The 27,054-nt window shown below is 36.3% G+C and overlaps 1 protein-coding gene across 1 annotated transcript; it reads right to left on the bottom strand.

The window, feature by feature from the left end:
- Positions 1-3,316: 3,316 nt before the first annotated feature.
- On the bottom strand, positions 3,317-26,503 carry LOC135219910 (cytochrome P450 2L1-like). The gene is made up of 11 exons (XM_064257116.1): positions 26,400-26,503; positions 16,033-16,132; positions 15,748-15,881; positions 14,613-14,831; positions 14,184-14,386; positions 13,907-14,027; positions 13,252-13,432; positions 12,779-12,896; positions 12,215-12,359; positions 11,130-11,426; positions 3,317-4,003 (listed from the first exon to the last, which is right to left on the bottom strand). Exons 1-10 carry the CDS (start codon positions 26,476-26,478, stop codon positions 11,242-11,244), a joined length of 1,485 nt encoding a protein of 494 aa, XP_064113186.1. The 5' UTR covers positions 26,479-26,503; the 3' UTR covers positions 3,317-4,003; positions 11,130-11,241.
- Positions 26,504-27,054: the final 551 nt, after the last annotated feature.

The raw sequence follows: 27,054 nt of genomic DNA on the forward strand, positions 1-27,054 counted from the left end.
AAATAAGAGAATAATAGGGGGTTGGTTATTAACCACATGGAGGAAATATTTTTATAACCGGAGTGGTGCTATTATTAATATGGTGTCTCATTATGGAGTTGGAATTAATCTTTGGTGGGTGACCCTTTTTTTTGTGGTTATGGAGTTTTTTTCGAGACAAGAGAAGATTTCTGTGGTTCTCTTTTTTGGTTTCGTGACTATTTAGAGGTGAATAGCATTACTGCATTACGAGTCCTATGGAGATGTGTGTGCATTTTTTATGTTCACAAGTGTATTATTCTTGGAGAAATATAATTTGGGCAAAGTCATGTTGAGAGAATAAGTCTTCGAGACAAATTTTTGAACTCATTAGTCATATCCTGGAGTTAATTCTGTGAAATGTGTCAGACCTTTTTTCTAGAGAATCATGAGTTTCCAAACTTATGTGTCTGACTAGACAATTTTTATGCTACTGTTAGAGCATGCGTCCGCAGACGATTTTTTCTGCTGACAAACGATGTGATGAGCCGTGTGCTGATTCTTTTCCTCTGATGGTGATAGATCAGAATTTTTGCAATATCTGGAAATGTTGGCTATAGCATTTCACGAAAGCGCATGTGTGAGAGTTTGCTTTCTGGCAAATTCCGGGGCTTTACATGGAGCATTTCTTGGGAAAAACGCGGGAGTTATGCATATTATACATATGTTATGTATTTTGTGATTGGGGAAATCTACTTGTGATTATCCTTCTTTTTTTTTTTATTATTTTTCTTCCTTTTTCTATGAGAGATATAATTTGGGGATTGAGTTTTAAGTAGCATTTCTTTTTTGGACGGGAGATTTGATTTTACCGGGAGATGTAATTATTCGGGGGTTGTTACTTAAGTAATGGGAGTTTGACATTAAGTCTCATTGTAATTAATTATTGAGCAGTAAAGGGGTTTTTGCTGTTAAAAGTTGGAGATTTTTACTGATTTTGTGGGTTGTTCAAATATCAGAGTTTGAGAGAACATTTTTGGGTCTGGGTGTTACGAGATTTTTTTTTTCCTTGGGCTTATTGCGATTTTTGTCTTTTCTTTTTTTTTCTTGTGAGCACATTCGAGTTTGATATGTGAGTGCAGAATTCTGTGGAGTTGCTGTGATTTCCGAGTTGTGTGTGTGCTGATGTGTGAGTTTGGAGAATTGAGTTGGAGAACTGGAACTTGATGTTTTTTTTTCTTTGAGAGTTGCGATAATGACTTATGATTTAGTAGTCATATTAAGGGAGTTAATTGGGAGACGTTCAGTTAGTGTTTCTGACCTTTTGAGATCATTGTTTGATAGAAGTAGTATGTCTGGGTTAACTTTCGTAGATTGACCAAAGACTTGACTGACATACTAACACACACCCAAAGAAAAAGTCGTTCCCCGACACCAGCAAGACGTCCACCAGCCGTGAAGAGAGGTTGCTGCCATGTTGTCCAGGGTGATTACAAGTATTTCCACGTGGGTGATCGAGAGAATTCTACAGCGTGTTTTTTGGGGATCTGCAGAAGCCGTGAGAAGTCTTCTACAATGAGGGAGGCATTCCGTCTTCCTACAGCTGCTACAGCCTGCTACAGTCTACTGTCTGTTCAGCTACTTGCAGACAAGCGAAGAGGGATATTCAAGAATCCTAATGCAGAAAATATGAGAGAAAATGCGTCTTGTGTTATTGGGAGATTAAAGCGTGATAAGACTTTATTCTATGATGCCAGAGACGTGCAGTTTTACTTATATTTTATTTTAAGCCGGCCAGTGTTTTGTGTTATAAGCAATTTTGCTAGGCGGGAGCTAGCATTTGTGCGAGGCCGAGCTATCTGTAAGGTCTAAGGTTTTTGATTAATAATATATTATCCATGCATTCTCTGTGACCTATGGAATGTGGAGAACAGTGCAGGAGTGACGACCTGAGAGTAGCTGATGAATGAGTTTCTGGGGTGGCGTGAGATAAAAGTGCTTAGTTCAACGAGTCAATGCACGACAGTTTATGAACTCTTCTCAAAGTGCCTTTGCGAAACTGGATGAAGCTAGAACCGGGAGGCGCTAGCGAACTGTGTGTTCGTATGTGCGTGTGTGCCTCTTCCCTTTAATAGGTTCATACCCAAGCCTATGGGAGGGATTTTGATAGAGGGCTTCAAGTCACAGGCAAGATGCCGTGGCATTCGCCGGGGGGAGTTTTTGTAACATAGTGTTTAGTGTCCGGTTCTCTGGGTAAGTGTCAAAGTGCTTTAACCAAAGGGATGGCTTGTTTGATATCTTGTAAGATGTTCCATTTTATTAACTTTGTCTTTGAACTTGTGTGTACTTACCGGGATGTGTTCTGTATCTTTGAAACAGACGGATCTGGTACTTGTGGAATGCAGAGGGACTTTTTGGTGACTAGACATTGTACCGTTTTTTGGGTTAGTCTGTAAGACTGGATTGCTTGATTTATTTATTCTTGTTAATAAACGTTAATGTTATGATGCAACTCTCTCATTTTCATTACCTGTTAGAATGGAGAGAGAGAGAGAGAGAGAGAGAGAGAGAGAGAGAGAGAGAGAGAGAGAGAGAGAGAGATTGCCGAGAGAGAGAAAGGTTATGAGTAATGGGGTCTGCCTTCCGTTTCGTGTCCACGCTTACCTTATGAATACTGGGGGAATAATCCCCCCATGTTACATATAGGCGCATGATGTCCATAAACAGATTGGCTAGATTTTAAAGTATAAGAATCAATTTAAAAAGCAAGATTTCATTTACGTTTGCTCTGTAATTATGCTGATATGGTGGTGGACAGAGACATCATTGTTGCAGACATGGCAGCGTTATGTCTAGAATTAACAGCTGGTCATCGAAGTGATAGCTGACTTTACCAGCAAGATGTTAGCTCCATAGCTTTTAAATAGTTAATCAGAAATTATATAATGAAAATCATTATCTAATATGTAAACTGCGGCAGAAGTGATTTAGTCAAGATTAAAAAATATCGGGTCATTCTGATGACAAGTTTCACCTCAAAATTTGTAGTTGAAAAGTACACTGGTACTTATGTCTACACTAGTATACAAGTCTTGGCCCAGTGAATAGGGATTTCCCCATTAAGTGGTACCGTATTGGTACAAAATTAAAAGCTTTATGGGTTTTGAATGTGAAACTTCCCCACATAAAACTAAATTCCTAATATACTGGGTCTAAAATTATACAAAAAGTGATGGTGTTCAGATCTTGAGGGATCAACACTTTTTTATCAGCTGATGATCGTGTGCATTCTTACAAAAGGTAAAGTTGTTAACACTTAAGTTCTCGTATCTGAAAGAAGGATATGAATACCTTGAGGCAACGGGAGGATAAGTTTTATTTGAAAGGTTCATTGATGTAATTAACATATATATAGTAATCAAATTGGTAGAAAAATGACATTTACAATAACTTGGTTTCAACAGGAGGTACTGTCGGCCAAAAAACTTGTGGCAGAGTTTCATAATTTTTCGTTCACTTGCCTGACGCACGATTCATGCCTTATTTATCAATTTTTCTTTTCAAAGATGGAAGAAATCATATGTAATGACGTTAAAAACAGTCACTGATATCTTTAGAACATTATGTTATGTTATTGTGTAAAACTATTTTCCATATGGCAAAATTGACGTGAACGAAACGAAGTGATAAAAAACGTCATATCACAACCATAGATAATCATTACCAAATAGATAGGAGACACCTATCACTAGTAATATCGCATAAACATAGTCCTTAAAGTATCATTTCAATATTAAGTTGAAGGTAGTTGAACTATTCCATTTGTTAAATTTTACAGAAAACATCGGAATCTCACAAAATGCTTTCAAATTTAAAAACAAAAAGAAAAAATAACGATATCCTAACAGTGTAAACCAGGCGACCTCACTCTATTGCTTTTGATGTTATGTGCACGGGAATCTAATGTCAATGTGTCATTTATTGGTCTAAGAAACATCCCTCGATGAGCGAGAGACAATTATTGCACTGCATTCGGTGCAAGTTCCTGTTGGAGAGACATCAAGAAAGCTTAATAAATCATACATAGATGAATCAAATTGTTTAAAGAACGGCAAAATTTAGAACATGAGCCTAGAGGTGGAACACCTCAAAGCACCACACGTTGCTGAGCAACATTCATTTGTGAATTTTGAATTCTAGTGCATCGTCACGACATTGCTGAACCAGGAATCATGACTAGCTCTACGCTTATGACTGGTGTGTGATGAATACTTTAGATGGAGAGGAAGAGATGTTTAAATCTACACTTGAAATCTTTGATAGGTGTCTAATGAATAAGTCTAATGAATAAGCAAACGTATCTTTGATGGATGAGAAATTCAGTTAGGCTTACTCTTTTTGTTTTGTTTTTTATCGGTGGCCAGTGAATACCACGGATAGGGAGGGAAACAGTTTCAATGATGCATGCATTTTTCTTTCTTCAAAACCTAAAAAATACATTTTATTGGGAGATACTTTATTAACATCGGCCTAATTCTTCCATCACTCCTATACGCCACCTCCGCTCTTTTCTACGTCTCAGGCGACTCGAGCCGACTTCTCACCACGAACTCCATCGCTTGAAAGCATCAGTAATGATAACGGTTATATTAAAATTCCGCGCACCGACAACGGACGCCTGAAAATGCATGTTTATAAAATATTTTCTGATCAAAGAAACTTTATCTTTCATTCCCCAAAATATGTGCATACACTCGTGTTACACCCTGTAGCCATCAAAGAGCAACCCTTGATTAAAGCAGTCTTGAAAAAAAAAAAAAACATGAAATAGACTTAAACGAGAACGTCACCCTTCATATTTCTTATCCTTTGTCAGCTTAACTTATAATAATGTGCTTATGTTAGTAGGTCGAGGTATACATGAAACTAATTTGAATTAATTTCTAGTTAGTAGAAAATGAATAGCTGCAGAAAGGTCAACCTAAGAAAGCTTTAATGAAAGTAAGCCTTTCTTAATGTATTCGTCAGTTTTGACTCCCACAGCTTTCCAACGTGTCCAAATGAAACAGGATGATATGCAAGGAATTCGATAAAAAATAAGTCTGAATTATATTAGTTTTTTTTTTTTTAATAGCTACGTCTGAGTTAATTATGTTAAGCAATTATGAAAAGGATAAGAAGAAAGGCGAACATGGCTAATAAAACAAGAATAACGGGAATAATAAAATAAAGCAGATTAATATATATATATATATATATATATATATATATATATATATATATATATACACATATATATATTGTCGATTTAAATATTCATTTATATTATGTATCCGAGAGAGTATACTGCTAAAAATAGACCTAGGCTAATCATGTGCGAAAATCAGAAGTCCAATTTAGGCCCACTAAATATGTCATGCAAATTATTTTACTGATCAAAGGACGAAATTAGTTTAATTAAACATCGTTTTCAAAGAATGTTAACGCCTTGATGTATTGTTTATCGGCTGTAGGAGACGAAATGACAACACCCCAGTGCAGTAGATACGTTGAGTCAAGACTCGAGCGGCAGCAAAGTCAACTTCAAAATGCTTGGTATGCTGTCACGAAGCTAGAGTTGAGAATTAAATTAGAAATCGTGGACCCATCGGTATATATTTTCCTTACTTTGTAAAATAATTATCTTTGATACGTTGAGTAAGTCTACTCTATTCTAATGTAATTTATTCCAAGTATAGCACCTTTGAAAGGAAATGTTATTTATTGTTAAGTAAATAATCTGGCACCTGCATATGGCAATATTTCCATAACGAACAATGAATTAAGAAACTACGCCAATTCTTCGTTGGCCGTCTGTACAATCTCGATACAACTTTATAATTTTATCATCACATTAACAAGCGTTTAACTTTGAAAGAGGATGTAAGAGTTAATGAAGAATGATCTTTGATATGGGAGGCAAAGGCATCCATCTTGTAACAAAGATGATATAAATGAACTGATATTCATTTTTTATTTCAACCAAAATATTCTTTCAACAGATTCGTTACTAAATAGAAGCTAGTGATTATAGGAACAGCTGGAAAGGTCGTTGTGTTAGCCTATATTGAAATATATTTGTTATAAAATAATCTAACAAATGAGACGCAACGATGTTGTTCCCATTACCTCTGGTTTCCTCAGATTTATTGAGAGTCCCATCCCTCTCATAATATGATGTATTTATGAGGAAATTTATCGTAAATACTTTTCTTGTTGTATGATAACGAAAACTATGCTAGCATAAATAAGACAAAAAACATATGACAGGAGCAACAAAATGAGACTATTTAGATCTACATGAGCATAAAAAAAGCCTAATTGTTTATCTTGCAGAACTGGTTCTAAAATTTGGCGATGTTGGGCCTATGCCAGTGAGATAGAATGGGATACATATCATACTGGATGGTGAAAATTTTTTATTTTCATATCATACTGAATGATGAACATTTTTATTTTAAAAGTCAATCTTGTAGTTTCTATGGGATAAATTATCACAATTATATAATTATACTGGAACATCAGTCTTTTTGAAGACATTAAAAAGTTTCAACTCAACACGACCAAAGTAAAAGCATATCACATTTGAAATGAGAATCACTGTTATCATTGTGGCACCTTCCATTTCACTGTTTTATCTCACAACCTCAGTACTTGAAAACCTCACATTGAATTGAAGAGGTTCAGAATCCTAATGGATCTGTTCAGTTAAAAATCTATCCTTTGTGCGATCCATTAACAAGTGTATTATACATAAAAAACATATATGGAGGAGCAACACATCTAATAAGTATTTTGTGTTCTGTCAGCTGTAGTTTTTATCAATACTTATTTATCTATTTACTATTTGGTGTTACATTGTGCCTAATCATCATTAGAATCACGAACCATTCATATCAAGAAAACACTTATCGTTTGAATGAAGGTCGATTAGAAATCTTCATCTCGAGATTACAGATGTTCCTGAAGTACAATGGTCAATTCAATATTACTGTAAGCATGACTGTGCATTCTCTCTCTCTCTCTCTCTCTCTCTCTCTCTCTCTCTCTCTCTCTCTCTCTCTCTCTCTCTCTCTCTCTCTCTCTCTCTCTCTTTTATATAACAAATATGATTATAGGAATTTTTCTCATTTATTCTGTTTTTATAAAAAAAAATACAACTAGGATATGAATTTTTTCTCTCTGTAAAAAAAAAAAAAAAAAAAAAAAAAACAAAAAACAATAATAATAATAATAATAATAATAATAATAATAATAATAATAATAATATAATAATAATAATGAAATATTAATAATTATTAGGAAATATGGAGATGCTACATCAGAAGCAACCCGACGGAGAGAGGATATAGAAGAAGATTGATCAACATCTGATAATAATTATTAGGAAATATGGAGATGCTACATCAGAAGCAACCCGACGGAGAGAGGATATAGAAGAAGATTGATCAACATCTGGAATGAGAGGAATAACACACCCCAAACAGAGCAGAGGCTGGCAGACCAAGTAAGGAACATAAAGAAAAAGAACTGGCTCTCCCCAACAGAAAGAGAAGAACTGGAAAGGGAAATGTCACACGACAACGAATTACACGAAGACGAACTGAGAGACGATGCCACAGAAGACGACAGGGAGGATGAAGTATCAAACAACGACACACGAAGAAACACCGACGAAGTAACAGAGAGGACGGAATGGGTAGAAAAGATTAGACAATGGATGGAGCCAGATACAGAGAGAACAAAGATCCCTTCCATGAAAGCCTACAACACCAAGAAATTAAGGGAGAAAACAAGTGAGGTCAATGAAATAATGGGCCTAATCACACACCACCAGTATCACAAAACAAATAACTTGACATATGCAGGAGCAAGATTAGTAGCAGAACTGATGGGGATTCGAACACCAACACCACCGTCACAACCAACCCGACAGAAACCAAAACAGCAACCTCCTTGGAAAAGGCGCCTGGAAAAGCAAATCATGGTGATGAGATCTGACTTGAGTAAACTGAAAGAGATGGCAGAAAAAAGGCTAAGAAGCAAGAAAACAAGGGAGGAACTCAACGAGAAATACAAAGTACAAGAGAGGGGACTAAACAACACAATAGAAGATGTAAAACAGAGGCTTAAGGCCAAAGCACACAAGATCCAACGGTACATGAACAGGAATAAGGGATACCAACAGAACAAACTATTCGGAACCAACCAGAAAAGACTATACAGCCAACTAAGAGGGGAAGACAACCACCCAGAAATTCCTGAAGCCGAACCAAGTAAGAGACTCTGGGAAAACATATGGAGCAATCCGGTATCACACAACAAACATGCAACATGGCTCCAGGAAGTCAAGGAAGAAGAAACAGGGAGAATAAACAAAGATTCACAGAGATCACGACAGACACAGTCAGACACCAACTAAAGAAAATGCCAAACTGGAAAACCCCAGGTCCCGATGAAGTCCATGGATACTGGCTCAAAAACTTCAAGGCCCTACATCCACGATTAGCAGAACAACTCCAGCATTGTATCTCAAATCACCAAGCACCCAAATGGATGACCACAGGAAGAAAACATCCTTAGTACAAAAAGACAAGAGTAAGGGAAATATAGCCAGTAACTACAGGCCTATCACCTGCCTACCAATAATGTGGAAGTTACTAACAGGTATCATCAGTGAAAGGCTATACAACTACCTAGAGGAGACAAACACCATCCCCTACCAACAGAAAGGCTGCAGAAGGAAGTGTAGGGGCACAAAAGACCAGCTCCTGATAGACAAAATGGTAATGAAGAACAGTAGGAGAAGGAAAACCAACCTAAGCATGGCATGGATAGACTATAAGAAAGCCTTCGACATGATACCACACACATGGCTAATAGAATGTCTGAAAATATATGGGGCAGAGGAAAATACCATCAGCTTCCTCAAAAATACAATGCGCAACTGGAATACAATACTTACAAGCTCTGGAATAAGACTAGCAGAGGTTAATATCAGGAGAGGGATCTTCCAGGGCGACTCACTGTCCCCACTACTCTTCGGAGTAGCCATGATTCCCATGACAAAAGTACTACAGAAGATGGATGCCGGGTACCAACTCAAGAAAAGAGGCAACAAAATCAACCATCTGATGTTCATGGACGACATCAAGCTGTATGGTAAGAGCATCAAGGAAATAGATACCCTAATCCAGACTGTAAGGATTGTATCTGGGGACATCAGGATGGAGTTTGGAATAGAAAAATGCGCCTTAGTCAACATACAAAAAGGCAAAGTAACGAGAACTGAAGGGATAAAGCTACCAGATGGGAGCAACATCAAACACATAGATGAGACAGGATACAAATACCTGGGAATAATGGAAGGAGGAGATATAAAACACCAAGAGATGAAGGACACGATCAGGAAAGAATATATGCAGAGACTCAAGGCGATACTCAAGTCAAAACTTAACGCCGGAAATATGATAAAAGCCATAAACACATGGGCAGTGCCAGTAATCAGATACAGCGCAGGAATAGTGGAATGGACGAAGGCAGAACTCCGCACCATAGATCAGAAAACCAGGAAACAAATGACAATACACAAAGCACTACACCCAAGAGCAAATACGGACAGACTATACATAACACGAAAGGAAGGAGGGAGAGGACTACTAAGTATAGAGGACTGCGTCAACATTGAAAACAGAGCACTGGGGCAATATCTGAAAACCAGTGAAAGTGAAGACGAGTGGCTAAAGAGTGCATGGGAAGAAGGACTAATAAAAGTAGACGAAGACCCAGAAATATACAGAGACAGGAGAAAGACAGAAAGAACAGAGGACTGGCACAACAAACCAATGCATGGACAATACATGAGACAAACTAAAGAACTAGCCAGCGATGACAATTGGCAATGGCTACAGAGGGGAGAGCTAAAGAAGGAAACTGAAGGAATGATAACAGCGCACAAGATCAGGCCCTAAGAACCAGATATATTCAAAGTACGATAGACGGAAATAACATCTCTCCCATATGTAGGAAGTGCAATACGAAAAATGAAACCATAAACCACATAGCAAGTGAATGCCCGGCACTTGCACAGAACCATTACACAAAAAGAGCATGATTCAGTGGCAAAAGCCCTCCACTGGAGCCTGTGCAAGAAACATCAGCTACCTTGCAGTAATAAGTGGTACGAGCACCAACCTGAGGGAGTGATAGAAAACGATCAGGCAAAGATCCTCTGGGACTATGGTATCAGAACGGATAGGGTGATACGTGCAAATAGACCAGACGTGACGTTGATTGACAAAGTCAAGAAGAAAGTATCACTCATTGATGTCGCAATACCATGGGACACCAGAGTTGAAGAGAGGAAGGGAAAAAAAATGGATAAGTATCAAGATCTGAAAATAGAAATAAGAAGGATATGGGATATGCCAGTGGAAATCGTACCCATAATCATAGGAGCACTAGGCACGATCCCAAGATCCCTGAAAAGGAATCTAGAAAAGCTAGAGGCTGAAGTAGCTCCAGGTCTCATGCAGAAGAGTGCTGATCCTAGAAACGGCACACATAGTAAGAAAAGTGATGGACTCCTAAGGAGGGCAGGATGCAACCCGGAACCCCACACTATAAATACACCCAGTCGAATTGGAGGACTGTGATAGAGCAAAAAAAAAAAAAAAAAAAAAAAAAAAAAAAAAAAAAAATAATAATAATAATAATAATAATAATAATAATAATAATAATAATTAGTACGGTATTGCATAGTCTCTCCAGTCACCAGTTGCCTGTCATTTATGCAGACAACGCAAATGAATAGCTTCCATTTTTTAACAGTTTTCCGCATTCTTAACAAAACTTCACCTCCATGGGAAACAATTAGCTCAATAATTCCAGCAATAACTCTAAGACACTCTTCTATTTGAGACCTTTTACAGAACTATGCCTCTTCTGCTTTAACCTCACCAACCTGTATTTCATCTGAATATCTAAAAAATTCTGGCTCTAATTACCCGAGTACAAAGTTCTACCGAGTTCCTGTTTTGCAATAAAGTATTATTTTTAATAAAGGCAAAAATTGTACGTATATTTGTGGCATAAAAATGGTGCTAATGGTATCTAAAAACTAAGGTTATTACCTGTCTATGACTGTGCTTCTGAACCAATGTTTTACCGTCTTGTCAATACGGTCGCCTTCCTTTACTTTTAAGGCAGGCTGTAGAAAAGACAAAAGTCGTTGAATCTTTATTTTCAAGTTCTCTTCGTCAGTACAACCTCATACGGTGGGATAAAGCTAAGGAGGGGCTGGAAGTGATCAGGTTCCAAAGAAATGGAACCCCCCTTGGGGGGTGAAGCAGTGAATCTCTGGAAGAGACAAGTTGCAAAGATGAACAGCTCCATTCTAGCTAAGCTCTCACCCAGACACTGGCGTCGCCCTGTGAGTAAATACAACGGGTCATGATATTAACGTATCAAAATGATTTTATTTCTAGTTTTCTTTGTTCTGAAGTTAAATTTCTTTTGGGAGTTCATGATTAAGCTTGACAATCAGAACCTCCAAGGTGTGCAATTGCTAATCACGCATGTTCAGAAAGCTAAGCCTCCTTGAAAAAAATTTAATTCCCACTCAATTCTCCCACTATAACCTCTCTTCAGGAAGCAATGCTCCACAAAACACTGTTCTATTGCTTACAAGGGTATAGACTTAGGAAGAGAACTACGGTCATTCAAAGCAACGACTCCCTCCTGTAGTTGTTTCACCAAGTATACTTTTACATTCTAATTGACTCTTCAAATTCAATTTCGTCTTGAGGCCAGTCATTGCTTTGAATGAGCATAGGTCTATTTCTAAATGTACTGTTCCTGAATGTAACATCCAATAGTTTTGGCTACCAATGATAAGTAATAAAGATCATTCATTTCAAACATGATTTTTGCGTGAAGCAATTACACAATTTGGAGGTTTTCGTTGTCAAACAATTATAATAGCACATAAGAATATCTAAATGGAAGTTAAATTATGAATATCTCTTAATAAAACACTTATTTGCAAGATGAGAATTAGAATAAGTTTAATTCACCAGTAAAGGTAAAATTACACTTTCAATAATTCCTTCGTGACAAATCTCAGTGTCCATTTATTCCTGGGGCTAATTCAAATAAAAGAACCTTACATAAAAAGGTAACCACAGAAAAAACTAGGACTAAAGCCGATGATACTCACCAAGAGAAAAAGGAAGGAAACCTTCTCTCTTCGTGATGACTTTGCCTTCTTTGTCAAGGAAGTGCTCAGGGTAGAATTCCTCAGGTCTCTCAAAATATTTCTTGTCTCTGTGGCAGCTCCTGGCACTGGCAAATATTGCTGTGTTCTGGGGAAAAGTGGCAAGAAGAGTCACTATGAATAAAAGAAATATACAACATTTGACTACATGTAAAAATAATTTTACTTCTGGGCTTATGAGGTGAAGCAGCCAAGTTGAGGTTGATAAGTGTCAAATTCAATTTGTATACAACTGAATTTAGTTCAATAGTAACTAAACTCTTGTGACATTACAACAAAGCAGCTTTTGTTAGATTAGTTGGTATTGTGCTCACTTATTTAGATGAATTTTATACGATTAAATTCTTAGAAATAATTAGCATTTAAGACTGTTAAGCTTTTGAAATATCTCTATTTTTAGGTCAAATTAGGGCTATAATCTTATGATTATTGCTGTAGTTAAGTAAGTACCTATTAGTCTACCTGTTAGTCTTAAACAGGTTTGACCAGTGATATTGAAAGACATACCTTAGGCAAACGGTACCTGCCCACTTGGATCTCTTCTGTGGTTGCGTGCATAACACCTACAGGTATTAAGGAGGAATACCTCATTACCTCAAGTAAAACTGCCTCGGTGTATGGCAGTCTGAAAATTAAGGTTTTTGTTATTCACGATTAAATATTCAAAACATTAGCTAACCTCCTCATGAGAATAAATCATACAGGTAAGCAGAAATGAACAGAAAAATAAGTAAGTATACTATATTCCTAGTGAAAGTGTAGAATAGGACCATAGTACATCAAGAAAGAATTAAAGCTCTAATTTCCTAGAATTTACTCTAACTTGACATATGACTAAATAAAGTTTTTAAATTCAAACCTAGTTCTTCCTGAACTCAACTTATCCTTTTAATCTGACTGGTCCAACCAGTGTTTTTCTTTAAACCACATACATTAGGCCCAGTAAAACTTTAATATAACTTTTCACGTAGCACATTAACCTGTCCTTATCCTGGAGAGAAGGGAGTGTGTCTCTTGGAACAACCTCATCAATTTCCTTCTGCATTTTTCCCTGTATTTCGGGATGGGTGGCCAAGAGAGCGATCAGCCATCGGATGGTAGACGAAGTTGTCTCACTTCCTGCAGCAAACAAGTCGTCGAGGGTTATGATAAGGTTGAAGTCTGAAAGTTGAAGGGATTCTGAATTACCTGTAAGACATTTAGGACAACAAGGCAAAGGAATACAGATATTAAAAAGATCAAGAGCAAGGATCTAAAGGTGGAACTGGGAAAATGCCCCTACAGTTACACTATGATGTAACAGCTAAAGTGCTTGAGTAGAAAGACAGAAGAAAGGGAACGGGAATACCGGTAAAGTGAAAGACTAAAAAGAGGGTGCAGCTAGGGGCAGAGGAGATCCTGCAAAGACCCTTTAGTAATGCCAACAGTGCACTATATGAGGTGCACTAATGGCACACCCCTTCATGAGGAAAAGTGATTATTTCGAGGAATGCCAACTTTTTGCACGTTTTTTCTTACTGCCATGGTAATATTAGCATGGTAGTTGTTAATTTGGCTCCATCAAGCACTTGTTTTTATTTCTAACAAGAGTAACAAATTTTAATGGTCACGGCAACATGATTTTTGCGTACTTACAGTCTTCCCTGAATATGGAACTAAGGCTGCCCCTCTCTTTCTGCATTTGTATGAGGTAGGCATCTATGTAGTCCTTGGGATTGTCTGGGTCCAGTGTCTTCACGTGAGTCTCTATAGTTTCCTGAAAAACAGAAATAAATCCAATGTTATTTGCCCACACAGTATTATTAAGAAAAAGTAATAGATCAGTCATTTAAAGGATTAAATCTAGTATTGTACTATATATGATGAAATAATTAAGAAAATGATATAAGGGATACTTGCTGAAGATACTTACAAGCATAAGGTTGTTGAACTTGTCCATATTTTGACAGACTAATTTCACTTTGAACACTTTCTCGAGGACAATTTTGGGGAGTATTTTCACTAGATATGGGAACACATCCAAAATCTGGAGTCTTCCTTGGATCAAGTCTATGTTATCTCTCAGGATGGTATTAAATTTTATTATTTCTTGGTCATCCGTGTCGTACCTTATATCTGGATACAGTGAAAAAGAATGGAAGTCTAATCAACTCTGTCATTCTATCTTTAACTCTTCGTCTTCTGAACTCATGAATTCAACATAACTTAGTATCATTGTTGTCTCTCAAATGAGTGAATTAATTACCTCCACTAGAGAGAAGGATTTGAGCTGAAAGATAAGTGCGTATATTAGGTTTTATACAAGCCAAGAAATAAAAAACAAAAAGTAGCCATCACTTACTCGCCACAAGCTTCCAGATGACGTTCAACACAGCAACATTGAGACACCAAGATATTTCTATGGGTTTCCCAGACGTCCGTTCAAAAGTCTCTACAAGGTTCTGAGCCTCATACTGGATGGCGCCCTCAAGGGAAGACTTTCCCATGCCAAAATCCTTCAGGTGTCTAATGGCAAACCTCCTGCCCTGTACCCAGACGTCACCGACTGCATTCACAATTCCTAATAAAAGACAAAGGCTGTAGCGTGCGTCTATGTCACTGGTTCTACGCCTGCGGTAAGCAAATCCAGCCTTAGATAATGTGATTTCTTCCAGACATATCTCTCAACTCATGCAATTTCAAGTTATCTTGTTAAATCACAGACCTGCTGTTACCTATCCTCTAATGATGATAACGAATCAACTCGTCACATTTATTCACTGACCACTTTTAGATACCATCTCTCCAAAAACAGATTATCTCACTGAGCAGTAGTAGGGGTCAGAGAGTACTATTATATTTGTGTGTTTCTTTGAGCTAATGTATATTTTTGTCACTTGGCAGTTTTTTTAATAGAGAAGGACTTAGAATCACTGGTCTGCTATACATTACTGGATTAGACTCATATGTACTATTCGGGGCTGCAATTAGCAATATAAACAGTTTTCTGAAGCGAAAAATATTTGTTCTCTCAGGATATACCATCATTGACTATTATTCGCAATATTTTTCCTGACCACAATAAACTTATGTACTAACTGTCTATCATGTCATGTGGGAACTAAATACTGTGTAAGGTTCTATAAAGTTTAATAAAGTTTAAGATTTTTTTACATTCCTAAGCTAAAATTCAGATTTGAGATTGAAGCCGCGCTCATTTTGATCTCTTGCTTTTAATCAATCTCTAATTATTCAAGCACTGCAGCCTGACTAAAATCTAGACTATCAGAATTTGTGGAAACATCAGTAATGAGAGGAAATGAGTGAAGAGGTGATTAAAATCAAGATAATGAGTTGGGAACTTGTGACATATACTGATACTTTGACTTAGGTCTAGAATGGGAAGCATCTGCTAGTTATTTTATTTATATCCTATAGAAAATGAATTAACAAGTAAATTATAACTGTTAACTGCTAAGAAATCCAAAGAAACTAACCTGAGTTTTTGTGTGATCTTATCACTTCAAAAGAAAACAAGTAAGGCCTTCCCTGACATTCAGGCCTGTTGAAGGTGGTCTTGATCAGCTCATAGTCGCAGAGGCCGACCATCACTTGGCTGCCAACCTTCCAGCTGCCAAGAGAGAAATTTATATCATTGACAGAACATAAAAACAACCGTTAAAAGGTGAATTTGGTGTCTGTGCATTCAAATCATACTAAACAAAGCGTTGTCATTGTTAACTCATCATTAAGAAGAAGAATACAGTTTTTCGAATGCTTACGTAAATATGTCTCCATATTTTTTCCTCAGATCACTGATAATATTTCCGACATTAGTGGTATAGAGAGGGATGTATCCAATTATTGGGAGACCCCACCGTCCTGGAAAGGATAGCTGCATAATTTTTAAATACTGAGATAATTAAATCTTTAAATATTAAACATTTCCAAACAAGATTATGCTTAAAATTGTACCAGGCCAGTACTAGGCCTTGCCAAATTTGGAATGAACAAAAATAACAGTTGAATTTTAAAGAGTGCAAAATAACTTTTTATACTAAGCTGCTAAAGGCTTTTTTTTTTAGAATTTGTTATTCTTTGGTAACTGCAATCTGTTAACCAAGTGTTTCTGACATTTACATGCTACAAGAGCTTTTGGATGCAATTCGTTTTTAGAATATGATTATGTTTAATCTAAGAAAGAAAAGACAACAGTGTAAACAATATAAGACATCTTGATAGCTTTTGATGTCTCACACAAATCTGGGTCATATATTCTCTCTATCGACAACAGATATAATTTCCTCTAAATGTTGTTGCTTTGTTATCAGATTTACCTGCAATCTCATATTTCAACCTAGAAAAAGAATGCAAGAATAAATATAGCTGAATTTCTAGACCTATGCAAGCAGGTTGAAGTTGTTATTTAATGATAATACTAAATTTGATTTTCAGCTCAAGGCCATATACATGGAATGTACAAAGTATATAGACAATAACATACAATCTAAACACATGAGATAACATGATAACAAATAATTAATTGGCAATATCCACACAGTTGCTGAAGTAGTACAAAAGGTATTAGTCAACCCAATGATATCAAATAAAAATAATAACTCCGAGATGTATGTTTTTGTAGGATAAATGATTTACTAATTTCCAAATGCGTGTTAATATTAATGTAAACAGCAATAATATAAATTTATTAACAAAAATACTATAGTGAATTTGTAAGATCTTAGTTTATAAATTAAAAAAATTATGTAAGAATGAAGGAAAACCATTCTACCCCGCATCCAGGTGCTAAACTGAGGTCCAAGAGCTGTCAAATATGTCAAGTAATGTGACAGGAGGGGGAGTATGTTGCCATCTAATGTTCAAGTAATTTCTCTCGCTCTCTCTTTTACTGAGATGAGAGAATTTTTATGGTACATGTTTATTAATATTTTCAAATAATAACAATATACGTAACTGTAATTACAAAATTCATATGTGATCTTACAGACCTTACAGACCTTACATCTTGTTCGGGTTGCCCCAGGTCCCTCAGTGTGAGGCACCTCTAATGTCTACCAGAGAGTTGCTAGTACATCTTCCGGTATATTTTGCATCTTCCAATCTTGGATGGTCTGGGATGCAGTTTAGATATTTGTCGAGCTTATTCTTAAACACATCTACGCTCACTCCTGATATATTCCTCAGATGAGCTGGCAACGCATTGAATAGACGCTGCATTATCGATGCTGGTGTGTAGTGGATTAATGTCCTGTGTGCTTTCCTTATTTTTCCTGGTATAGTTTTGGGCACTATTAATCTACCTCTGCTTGCTCTTTCTGATATTTTTAGTTCCATGATATTTTCTGCTATTCCTTCTATCTGTTTCCATGCCTGAATTATCATGTAGCGTTCTCTTCTCCTTTCTAGACTATATAATTTTAAGAATTGTAGTCTTTCCCAGTAGTCTAGGTCCTTAACTTCTTCTATTCTAGCTGTAAAGGACCTTTGTACACTCTCTATTTGTGCAATATCCTTTTGATAGTGTGGGTACCATATCATATTGCAATATTCAAGTGGACTACGAACATATGTTTATAAAGCATAATCATGTGTTCAGCTTTTCTTGTTTTTGAAGTGCCGTAACAACATTCCCATTTTTGCTTTACATTTTGCCAACAGAGTTGCTATTTGATCATTGCATAACATGTTCCTATTCATCATCACACCAAGGTCTTTAACTGCTTCCTTATTTGTGATGGTCTCATTATTAGGTCCCTTATATGCATATAGCTTTCTTTCTCTGTCTCCATAATTTATTGATTCAAATTTATCAGAGTTAAATACCATCCTATTTACCTCTGCCCAATCATATACTTTGTTAAGGTCTCTTTGTAGAGCGTTCCTATCTTCATCACAAGTAATTTCTCTACTTATTCTTGTGTCATCTGCGAAACTACTCACTACCGAATCCTTCACATTATTGTCTATGTCTTCAATCATAATAACAAACAGTATTGCAGCTAACACCGTACCTTGCGGCACACCGGATATTACCTTGACTTCATCCGATTTCTCGTCGTTTGCAATAACTATCTGTTTTCTGTTGTGTAAAAATTCTTTTAACCATCTTCCTACTTTATCCACGATATTGTGTTTTCTAATTTTCTTCGCTAATATATTATGGTCTACTTTATCAAAAGCTTTTGCAAAGTACTAAATAAACCACATCTGTTTCATTTCCGCTTTTCATATTTTTGAATATGTTCTCACGGTGGACTAACAGTTGGGTTTGTGTACTTTTTCCGGGTACGAAACCATGTTGCCTAAACCTTTATTAAACAAATTGTTTTTTTATTATTAAATGTTCATAATATTTTTCTTCATTACCCTTTCATACACTTTCATAATATGTGATGTTAGACTCACAGGCCTATAATTACTTGCCTCTAGTCTTGATCCACTTTTGAAAGTAGGGGTAATATATGCTAATTTGTGCTCATCATAAATCTTGCCTGTATCTACACTTTGTCTTAATAATATTGCAAGTGGCTTTGCGATAGAATGAACTACTTTCTTTAACAAAATAGCAGGAATTCCATCAGGCCCTGCAGCAGCTCCATTTTTAATTTCATTAATAGCCTGCACAATATCAGCTTCATTAATATCTATGTCAGCTAAATATTCACTATTTACATCCCTTACTTCTATATCATTATCTTCATTATCTATTCTAGGGGTGAATTCTCTCTTATATCGTTCTGCCAGTATGTTGCAAATTTCCTTTTTTTCATTCGTTAATCTCCCTTCAATTCTCAGAGGGCCTATTTCTATTCTTCTTTTATTCATCTTCTTCGCATATGAGTATAATAGCTTGGGGTTTTGCTTGATATTTAATAGGGTTTTTTCTTCCAAGTCCCGTTTTTCATTTTCTTTTGATTGTATAATCTTTTGTTCTGCATTTTCTATCTTACTTTTTAGTTCTATAACTTTCCATGCATTTTTTTTCTTTTGCAAGACCTTTTTTCCACTTTCTGATTTTCTGGAACAAGATCCTTCTGTCTCTTGGTATGCATGAATGATGTTTAACTTTTCTTCTTCGGTATATATTTTTCCACTATTTTCTCCAATATTTTATATAATATCTCCGTATTTACCCTTATGTCATCACTTACGAAAATGTTATCCCAATCTTTGTTTAATTCTTCATTAATTTCTGACCATTTTATATTTTTTACTGTAGAAGTTGTATTTTCCATATCCTTCCCACTTTTCATTTCTTGGCTTATCTCTATTTTCACTTGCTTGGAATGAACTGTTAATTCTATGACATTATGGTCTGAAATATTCGCATTATAAACTATTATTTCTTTAACATAATTCATCTCGTTCACAAATACTAGGTCTAAAGTATTTTCCTTTCTTGTTAGCAGGTGATTTATTTGTTGAATGTTGTATTCTAGTAGCATATCTAATAGCTTTTCAAATTGCCTCTTATCTTCTGCACTACTATTACTCTCTTTTTTATATGTATAAGTAAAACCACAATCTCCTATTCGTTCTTTCCATTCTACGAAAGGAAAGTTGAAGTCACCAGATAGGAGAATAGACCAGTCCTTGTGATTTCTACATATATCATCCAATTTTTCAATTATTAAGTCAAACTCTTTAGTATTAGGAGGTCTATATATTACTATGTTCATCAATTTTTCAGATTCAAATTCTACCGCTATTAGTTCACATTCTGAGTTACTATATTTCTCATATATTTTCCTTGTTTTTTGTCTTTCCCATATATTGCGGTTCCCCCTTGATTCCTATTTTTTCTATCTGATCTATAAGTTTGGAACCCTTTTATTTGATCATCATTCCCAGTCTCTTGGGAATACCAGGTTTCACTTATATTCATTATATCTATTTTCTTTTCATTTTGGTTAGTTCTTCTAAGTACTCTATTTTTCTTTTTGAGTTACTCGTAACTAAACCCTGCGCATTCATCACTATGATGGTTTGCGTGTTTTCTCCTTCATTTAATACTGGTAGTAATAAGGATTTTCCCATGTCTCTTTCCTGTTCTGGTATGTTGTTCTTTTTTTCATTTCCAGAAATTCTGACATTAAAAAATCCAACTTTTCCATAATATTTGATCTTCCTTCATCATAATTATTCATTTTGTGTCTGAATCTGCAATTTTCTCCGTTTCTGCAATATCCTCTTGCATAATAAATACAGTTATTATCTCTTGAGTAGAATTTCGGAGCTGATGCTTTGAAATTTTTTGCTGACACCTCTGCATATCTCATTGGTGGTTTGCTTTTCTCTTTTACCTGATATTCTTGATTTCTCTCTTTATTTGTTTCTTTCTTATTTTGGATTTTATTACTTGGTTGGTTATTTATTTGATTATGATTCATGGCTACAGGGTGCATATATTTGCATTTTTTGTCGAACTTACATCCTTTTCCTTCTTTTAGGTTTTACATATTTTTGGATGCAGATCTCTGCAATCATCCCCATATCCATCTAAGTATGCACATTTACCATATATTTCATAGTTTTGACATATCTTAGGATGTTTGTAGTAACATCTTCTCCAAAATCTGCAATTCCCTCTTTTCAAAAGGTTGCAGATTTTGTCTTTCTTGTCTATTTTTCCTCTTTCCGTCATTGTATAGATCTGGGTAGAGCCTCTTCGGGATTTGCTTTTCTGTTGTCATATCGTAATTTATTTCTTCGTAGGTATGCTGCTTTATTGCCTCATATGTAGTATCAATGAGTATCTCTGCATCCATACTTTTATCTTGTTCTTTGTTTTCCTTATTTTTTTCTGTCATTTCATTTTTGTTTACTTCTCTTCCGTTTTCCTCTTCTTCTTTTCTTCTTCTTCTTCCTCTTCCTCTTCTTTCTTCATCCTCAACTATTTGTACATTCAATCTTGATTTAATAACATTGTCTATCCCATGATAGACATGTTGAACAAAAAATTCTTGTATCTTTTCTCAAATCTTGTATTACCTCAGCACACTGTGGATGGGTCGGAATGTTGCATGCAGCACATTTTCTGATTAGGTTTTGTGGATTGACTATGCTATACCAAACCTTACACAGTTTGCATGTTTTGGCATTCTTTTTCCTAATGCATCAATTAGGATATTCACAAGATTCACCTTATTCATTTTTCTTTGTCGGAATATGTTGGTTTATGTATATTTTCTTTATGAGTCTCTTGACCACTTGGATTTTATTTGGAACTTCTTCAATTATTTTCAAGATGTTTTCATTAGATTTGTTCCAGTTTGAAGGATTATATCCTTCTAATATATCTATGAATGCTTTTGTATCTTTTTGGTTAGGACTGTTGCTGATTTCATAGATGAGAAATGCCAGTTCCCTTCCTGCTACCTCATCGTATTGCGAATCTGCTAGACACGCCAAATTACGCCACCTCTTCCCGCAGTTGGAACTTACTGCCATCTTGTTCTGATTTATAGTATTACACTTGATAAACTAACTTAGAAGACGCTTTATCCTACTATTTTCACACTAATCTTATCACCGATAGTTCACGAACACTTCTAGATATTTCTCAAATTCTAGTCGTATGTTAAACTTGTGATATCTGTTGATTAATCTGACTTCACGCGGGTACGACTCACCAAGCAAGATGGCTACTTACGAGATATGTAGTATTTTAAAGAAATGCAATAATTTTTTTATTTTACTCTTTTAAATAAGCATAACTCTCTCTCTCTCTCTCTCTCTCTCTTCTCTTGGCCCCATAAGATATAATATATGTTATAGTGGTAACTCTCTACCTCTGTTTTGGCTGGAAGTGTTAGAAGTGTGTATATATCTTTAACAGTACTACTACATTTTTTGATAATAAAATAATAATTGACAGTATAATAATTTCCAAATATTAGTATTAAGTTTATAGTTGTTTCATTGAAAGCGCATCCGATTGGGAGTGAGTTCAGTTTGACATTCAGGGCATATGTGTACATATTAAACAGGCATGGTGAGAGAATGCCCCCTTGCCGAAGCCTGTTTAGGGAGCCGAAGGTGTACAACAATACATTGGCCCATTTGACACAGAATTGCCGCATGGAGAACCAGCAATATAAAATCCCAGTTAATTATAGATATGTGCCTCTTTTTTGCAGTTTCAGGTAGTTTACTCTGTCAAATGCTTTTCTCACATCTACAAAACAGGACAACAGGAGAGACTGATGGTAGGTAATTGTTCAGCAATTCTTTTGATATGTAGATGCTAGTTGTCTGTGGTGTGTAGAAAGGGGAGAAGTCTCACTAGCAGAACCGACTCAAGTATCTATGAAGTGATTGTAGTGATCTTAATCTGGGGGTAATTGTCAGGGTCAGCAGCATCCATTAGCTTGTATTTGATTAATGGTATCAATTGAACTAAGAGTAGGGAGTCTGGAAGAAACTGGTGAATTATGCACACATTGAATAGGGCAGCTAGCAAAATGTAAATAATTGGGAGGTAGAATTTGAAAGCTTCTGCAGGAAGACATTGCAGCAGGGCAATTTATCATTAGGTAGGTTGTTTATGGCATCAATGATGTTATCTGGCATAATACAATCTGCAAAATGAAAATGAATGTCAGTAACGAGATTATCTACATCCCTTAGGAAGTTGTTGATCATTTATGCCATTCAGGATATTGCTGAAATGATTGCCCCACATACTTGTGATAACCTCATCACCAATGGCTTCACCTACTCTCTGTGATAGCTTTTTAGTTTTGGGATTTAGGGATTGGATGTCTTTCCAAAGAGGAGGATAATCACAGGTCTAAATTTCTAAACATTGCATCGGCTCATAGTTGCTTTTCATTTAATCTGCAGTGCTAAAGAGCATGTTTAAACTGCGCTCTCGCCTCTTGTTAGCAATGCAAAGTGTCCTTTCCGCCAGCTACCATTTTGCCTCTAAAGTAAAAACATTTCTTGTGTACGTCTATACTGACCTTTAACCAAGTCTTTCCAGCCAGGTATATGACGAGAGTTACCTCGATGAAATCTAAAGGTAGCCCTGCTGGAAGAAAGCATAACGGAAATTATGTTCGAATAGAATTCTCTCAGATCTCTCCTGTGGTGGTCATGTTTACATTTTGTGTTAGTACAAGGTGAGGCGCTTGCTGGTTGAACTATTGACCGCAACCGTGGTCACCCTTAAGTATCTGGTTTTCTGTTGGTTTTTAAAATCCCAGTTTACAGCTGGTGGGTGATCAGTTAGGGGATTCACGGTAAGGAGGGGTGGGGTACTGAATGACACCTGTGAAGGTATGTGATCGTAGCCTGTTGCAAGATCGTAGCGAATGTTGTAGGTCACAATATAATCATGAAGTTGTGGAGACGTGATGCAATGGTCCAGCCAGGAGGTTGTAATTGTGTCCATTCTATTTTGTACATAGGAATAGGAGGGGGGAGGGAGGAGTATTACATGGCTAATTTGGTGAGCATGATTTTGACAGAAGCATGTAAGTTCGTTATGAAATTGTTTTGTGGCTTGAGAATTAACGTCCCGGATTATACAAATATGATCAGCAGGAGAATCATGAACAACACTGTATAAATCACCTAGGATCATGCAGTACTGATAAAAATTATTGTTAATTTCCTAGGGCATATATATATAAACAATTATTATGACTTTAGAGTCCCCTTCTGTCACTTGAAGCCTCAGCAATCTATCACTCCTGTTGGTCATCACATTTATCATATTGTCTAATGATTTGTGCCACAGGAAGAATAGGACCCTTTTTCGGTGACTCGTTACGATTTGATCTGTAACTTGCATCAATGAGGTAGAGAAAGCTCTGAAGTCTTAATGTATTGATTCGTAGATGACAAGGTCATGTGGCCAGAGGAGCTTTTCTTGCAATGCAATGATGCCTTTGAAGTTTTTGCAGAACATGTTTAGGAGAGGAATGTTCTGCATGAGACCAAAAATATTCCAAGAGATTATATCTAATGTAACCATGGCAACTCACAAAGATGGGAGATGAAAGAGGTGATCATTTGGGTGGATGGAGGGGTTAGCCAGCATGGGTGGGCAGTCACTCGCTGTGGGAAGTTGGCTGGAAGTGACCCTGCTTGGGATGTCAGTAAGTTACTTTTTTTTTTTTTTTTTGTCCCGTGTTAGGTTATATCTTGAGATCTTTATATTATGACCAAAATTCTTTCCTTTAAGAACACTGAGATGTAGAAATAGGCAGGTAATCCTGTACCACTTTATGTTTAATTATGCAAGGGAGTTCATGGGAGATGAGGGCGTCAGAGCCTGTGAGAAACTCGACTCTCTCCACTATTGTGTCTAGCTTCACCAACGAGGGCAGATTGTGAATCACAACATGACATCTCTTCTTAGGTTTTGGGCAAGGTGATTCATGGTTGTTGGGCTTTAGTCCAGTGGACAAACGAGAGGTTCTTTTCTTTTTTCTACTTGCTTGTGTCTGCCAGCCGCCAGACCTCTCATGATCATTTTCATCATCATCCACGATGGGGGATTGGGGGGAGAGATAGGGTCGGGAGACTCGCGAGGGCTGGTGATCGTCACTGGGGATCTATCTAACACCAGAGGCGCTAGGGAGGGAGAGGAGGTTGAGAGTCCATCAGTCCTGTCCGAAAGGTCTATAGGTGACCGTACATGAGTTGCTGATGAACGGGAAAATTCTATAAGAATTTTAGTTGATGTTTTAATGAAAAAAAAAGAAACAAAGAAAACAAACATGATGTTTGTACGAAGACCCAAATTTACCAGAACAAGAGGCGGAGTGTTGATGTCGCTTGCCAAAATTTAAAGTCCAAAACTCGAGTAATTTTTCTGGATATTTCACTTTATGGAAAATCTTTTTATAATTCGTAAACAGAAGAAGAATATAAAAAAAGTACTGTTTTTTTTTTTAACCACAGGGATGGAATGAAAGTACCTCTTCACCCAAAATTCCATGATAATATAAATTGAAGGCCACTTCCAAGATAATAGATATACCGAGGGGAATAAAAAAATGAGCTATAAATAATTCAAGGAAAACAAATTAAAAATTATCTTACAGCTTTCACTAGTTTTATCATATTCCACTTATCTAAAGATTTTTATCCTTGTAGACGCACCCTGCGTTGAATTCTATGACTTGCCTCTGAATATGATGATTCATGCATTTTGTAGCTTTTTTTAAATATGCAATTATTCTAATTTTTTGATAGTCTATGTCCCCTGGAGTCAAAATTCTCAGGCTTCAAATACATCTGTTCTCCGGGTAATTGCAAAAACGAAATTTTTATAATAAAATAAGATTTTGTATCATACTTACCAAGTAATTACTTAGCTAATGATTATGCTTTCACGGCATACTAAATTCAAAATTCGCCGTAACACAGCTGTTGCCAAGAGGGAGGCGGTGACAGACCCCGTCAATAGGAACAATTCTTTTGAATTTACATTACCCATCCACCAGTAAGCTCACAAAATGTAAAAAAATAGGAGTTGCAGGGTCCGGGTGATTCGTTTGAGTGTATTCCTGTAAAAATGATTAAATCCACAAGACTCGTCTGAAATTAATTCCCAAGTATATAGAAATTTATGTTTATAAAATGTTAAAAGTTTAATTGAAATTTTGTTTTAGTACTAACAAGGATATCCACAAGAGCTTAATGATTAATCAAGTCAGGGACAAAACCAAATCTGTACGAATAGGTACAGTAAAACCCATCGCATTGGCAGACTCACGATTCAAGGACTCGCCTACTCATGGATTTTTCTACGGACTTTACATACCCATTATTTGCGGAAAATTTGGCCAATCACAGTATTTTCCACTAAGAAATATTCACAAATTACTGTAATTTCATATTATTTTCATGACTAAATACACTTTTTGTGATAAAACTATTAAAATACTTAGGCATAAGCATTTTTAAAGGATTGTGTTTTAACTAGCTATTTGCAGGGCTCTGGTACACATCCACCATGAATGGGGGGTCTACTGTCTAATTAGTATAGACTTATGTTCAGTTTCATGGGTATTTTAGAGGTGTACTGCTAGCTCTAAAAGGAGACCAAAACCCTTAGAAACCGTATAAGCCTGTTTCTACCCTATTCTAAATCGCACTAGGGCATATCAATCACCTGGTGGAAGACTGCTTGGTTTCCTGGATAGCCAGTAGAGTAGGCCTAGGAACAGAACCACCAACGTCCATGTCAACATGGTTGTCGAACAGAGAAACTAGGAGCTACCCTTTCATTGCTGCATTTTATATTGCCTCCTTATCATTCAAGAAGCGATAAGGAGAGTCATTTCTGTCTGTTGATTTTAGATGCAACTGAAAACACATTCTCTCTATTATCACGTGAAATGCTTAGTTCAAAGTGCGGTGTGATTAGGTTAGCGGTGACATCAGTGAAAGCACACTTAACATGCTCCTCGGACTGGTCAACATACCCACGTCTGCATCATTATGACAGTAGACCTAACAAGCTCAACAGTCATAACAACATTTTCAAAGTAGGAATATGAATTACAACCAGTTTTCTTTGAATGTTGAAGTTTATGCTGTGTTTAATCTGCCTGTATGTTGAAAAATTTTTTCCAGGCCTAAAGAAATAATCTAGGCCTTCTGAGATGTAATCTGTTACTAATGAATGTATTTGTAGAGATTACCTACTCTTTGAGGAATACGATAGGAATATGAATTACAACCAGTTTTCTTTGAATGTTGAAGTTTTAGGCTGTCTTTAAGCTGCCTGTATGTTGCAAAATGATTTATAGGCCTAAACAAATTTA

The sequence above is a fragment of the Macrobrachium nipponense genome, chromosome 1, assembly GCF_015104395.2.
Source record: "Macrobrachium nipponense isolate FS-2020 chromosome 1, ASM1510439v2, whole genome shotgun sequence".
Lineage (NCBI taxonomy): Eukaryota > Metazoa > Arthropoda > Malacostraca > Decapoda > Palaemonidae > Macrobrachium > Macrobrachium nipponense.

Excerpts from the sequence above, each read along its gene's own strand:
- LOC135219910 (XM_064257116.1), bottom strand. The coding sequence starts at position 26,478 with ATGTTGACATGGACGTTGGTGGTTCTGTTCCTAGGCCTACTCTACTGG. Across the intron at positions 15,882-16,032 it reads AAATATGGAGACATATTTAC|CTGGAAGGTTGGCAGCCAAG; the intron begins GTAAGCATTCGA and ends CTCTCTTGGCAG. Across the intron at positions 13,433-13,906 it reads TTCCATATTCAGGGAAGACT|ACTTCAACCTTATCATAACC; the intron begins GTAAGTACGCAA and ends TTCAACTTTCAG.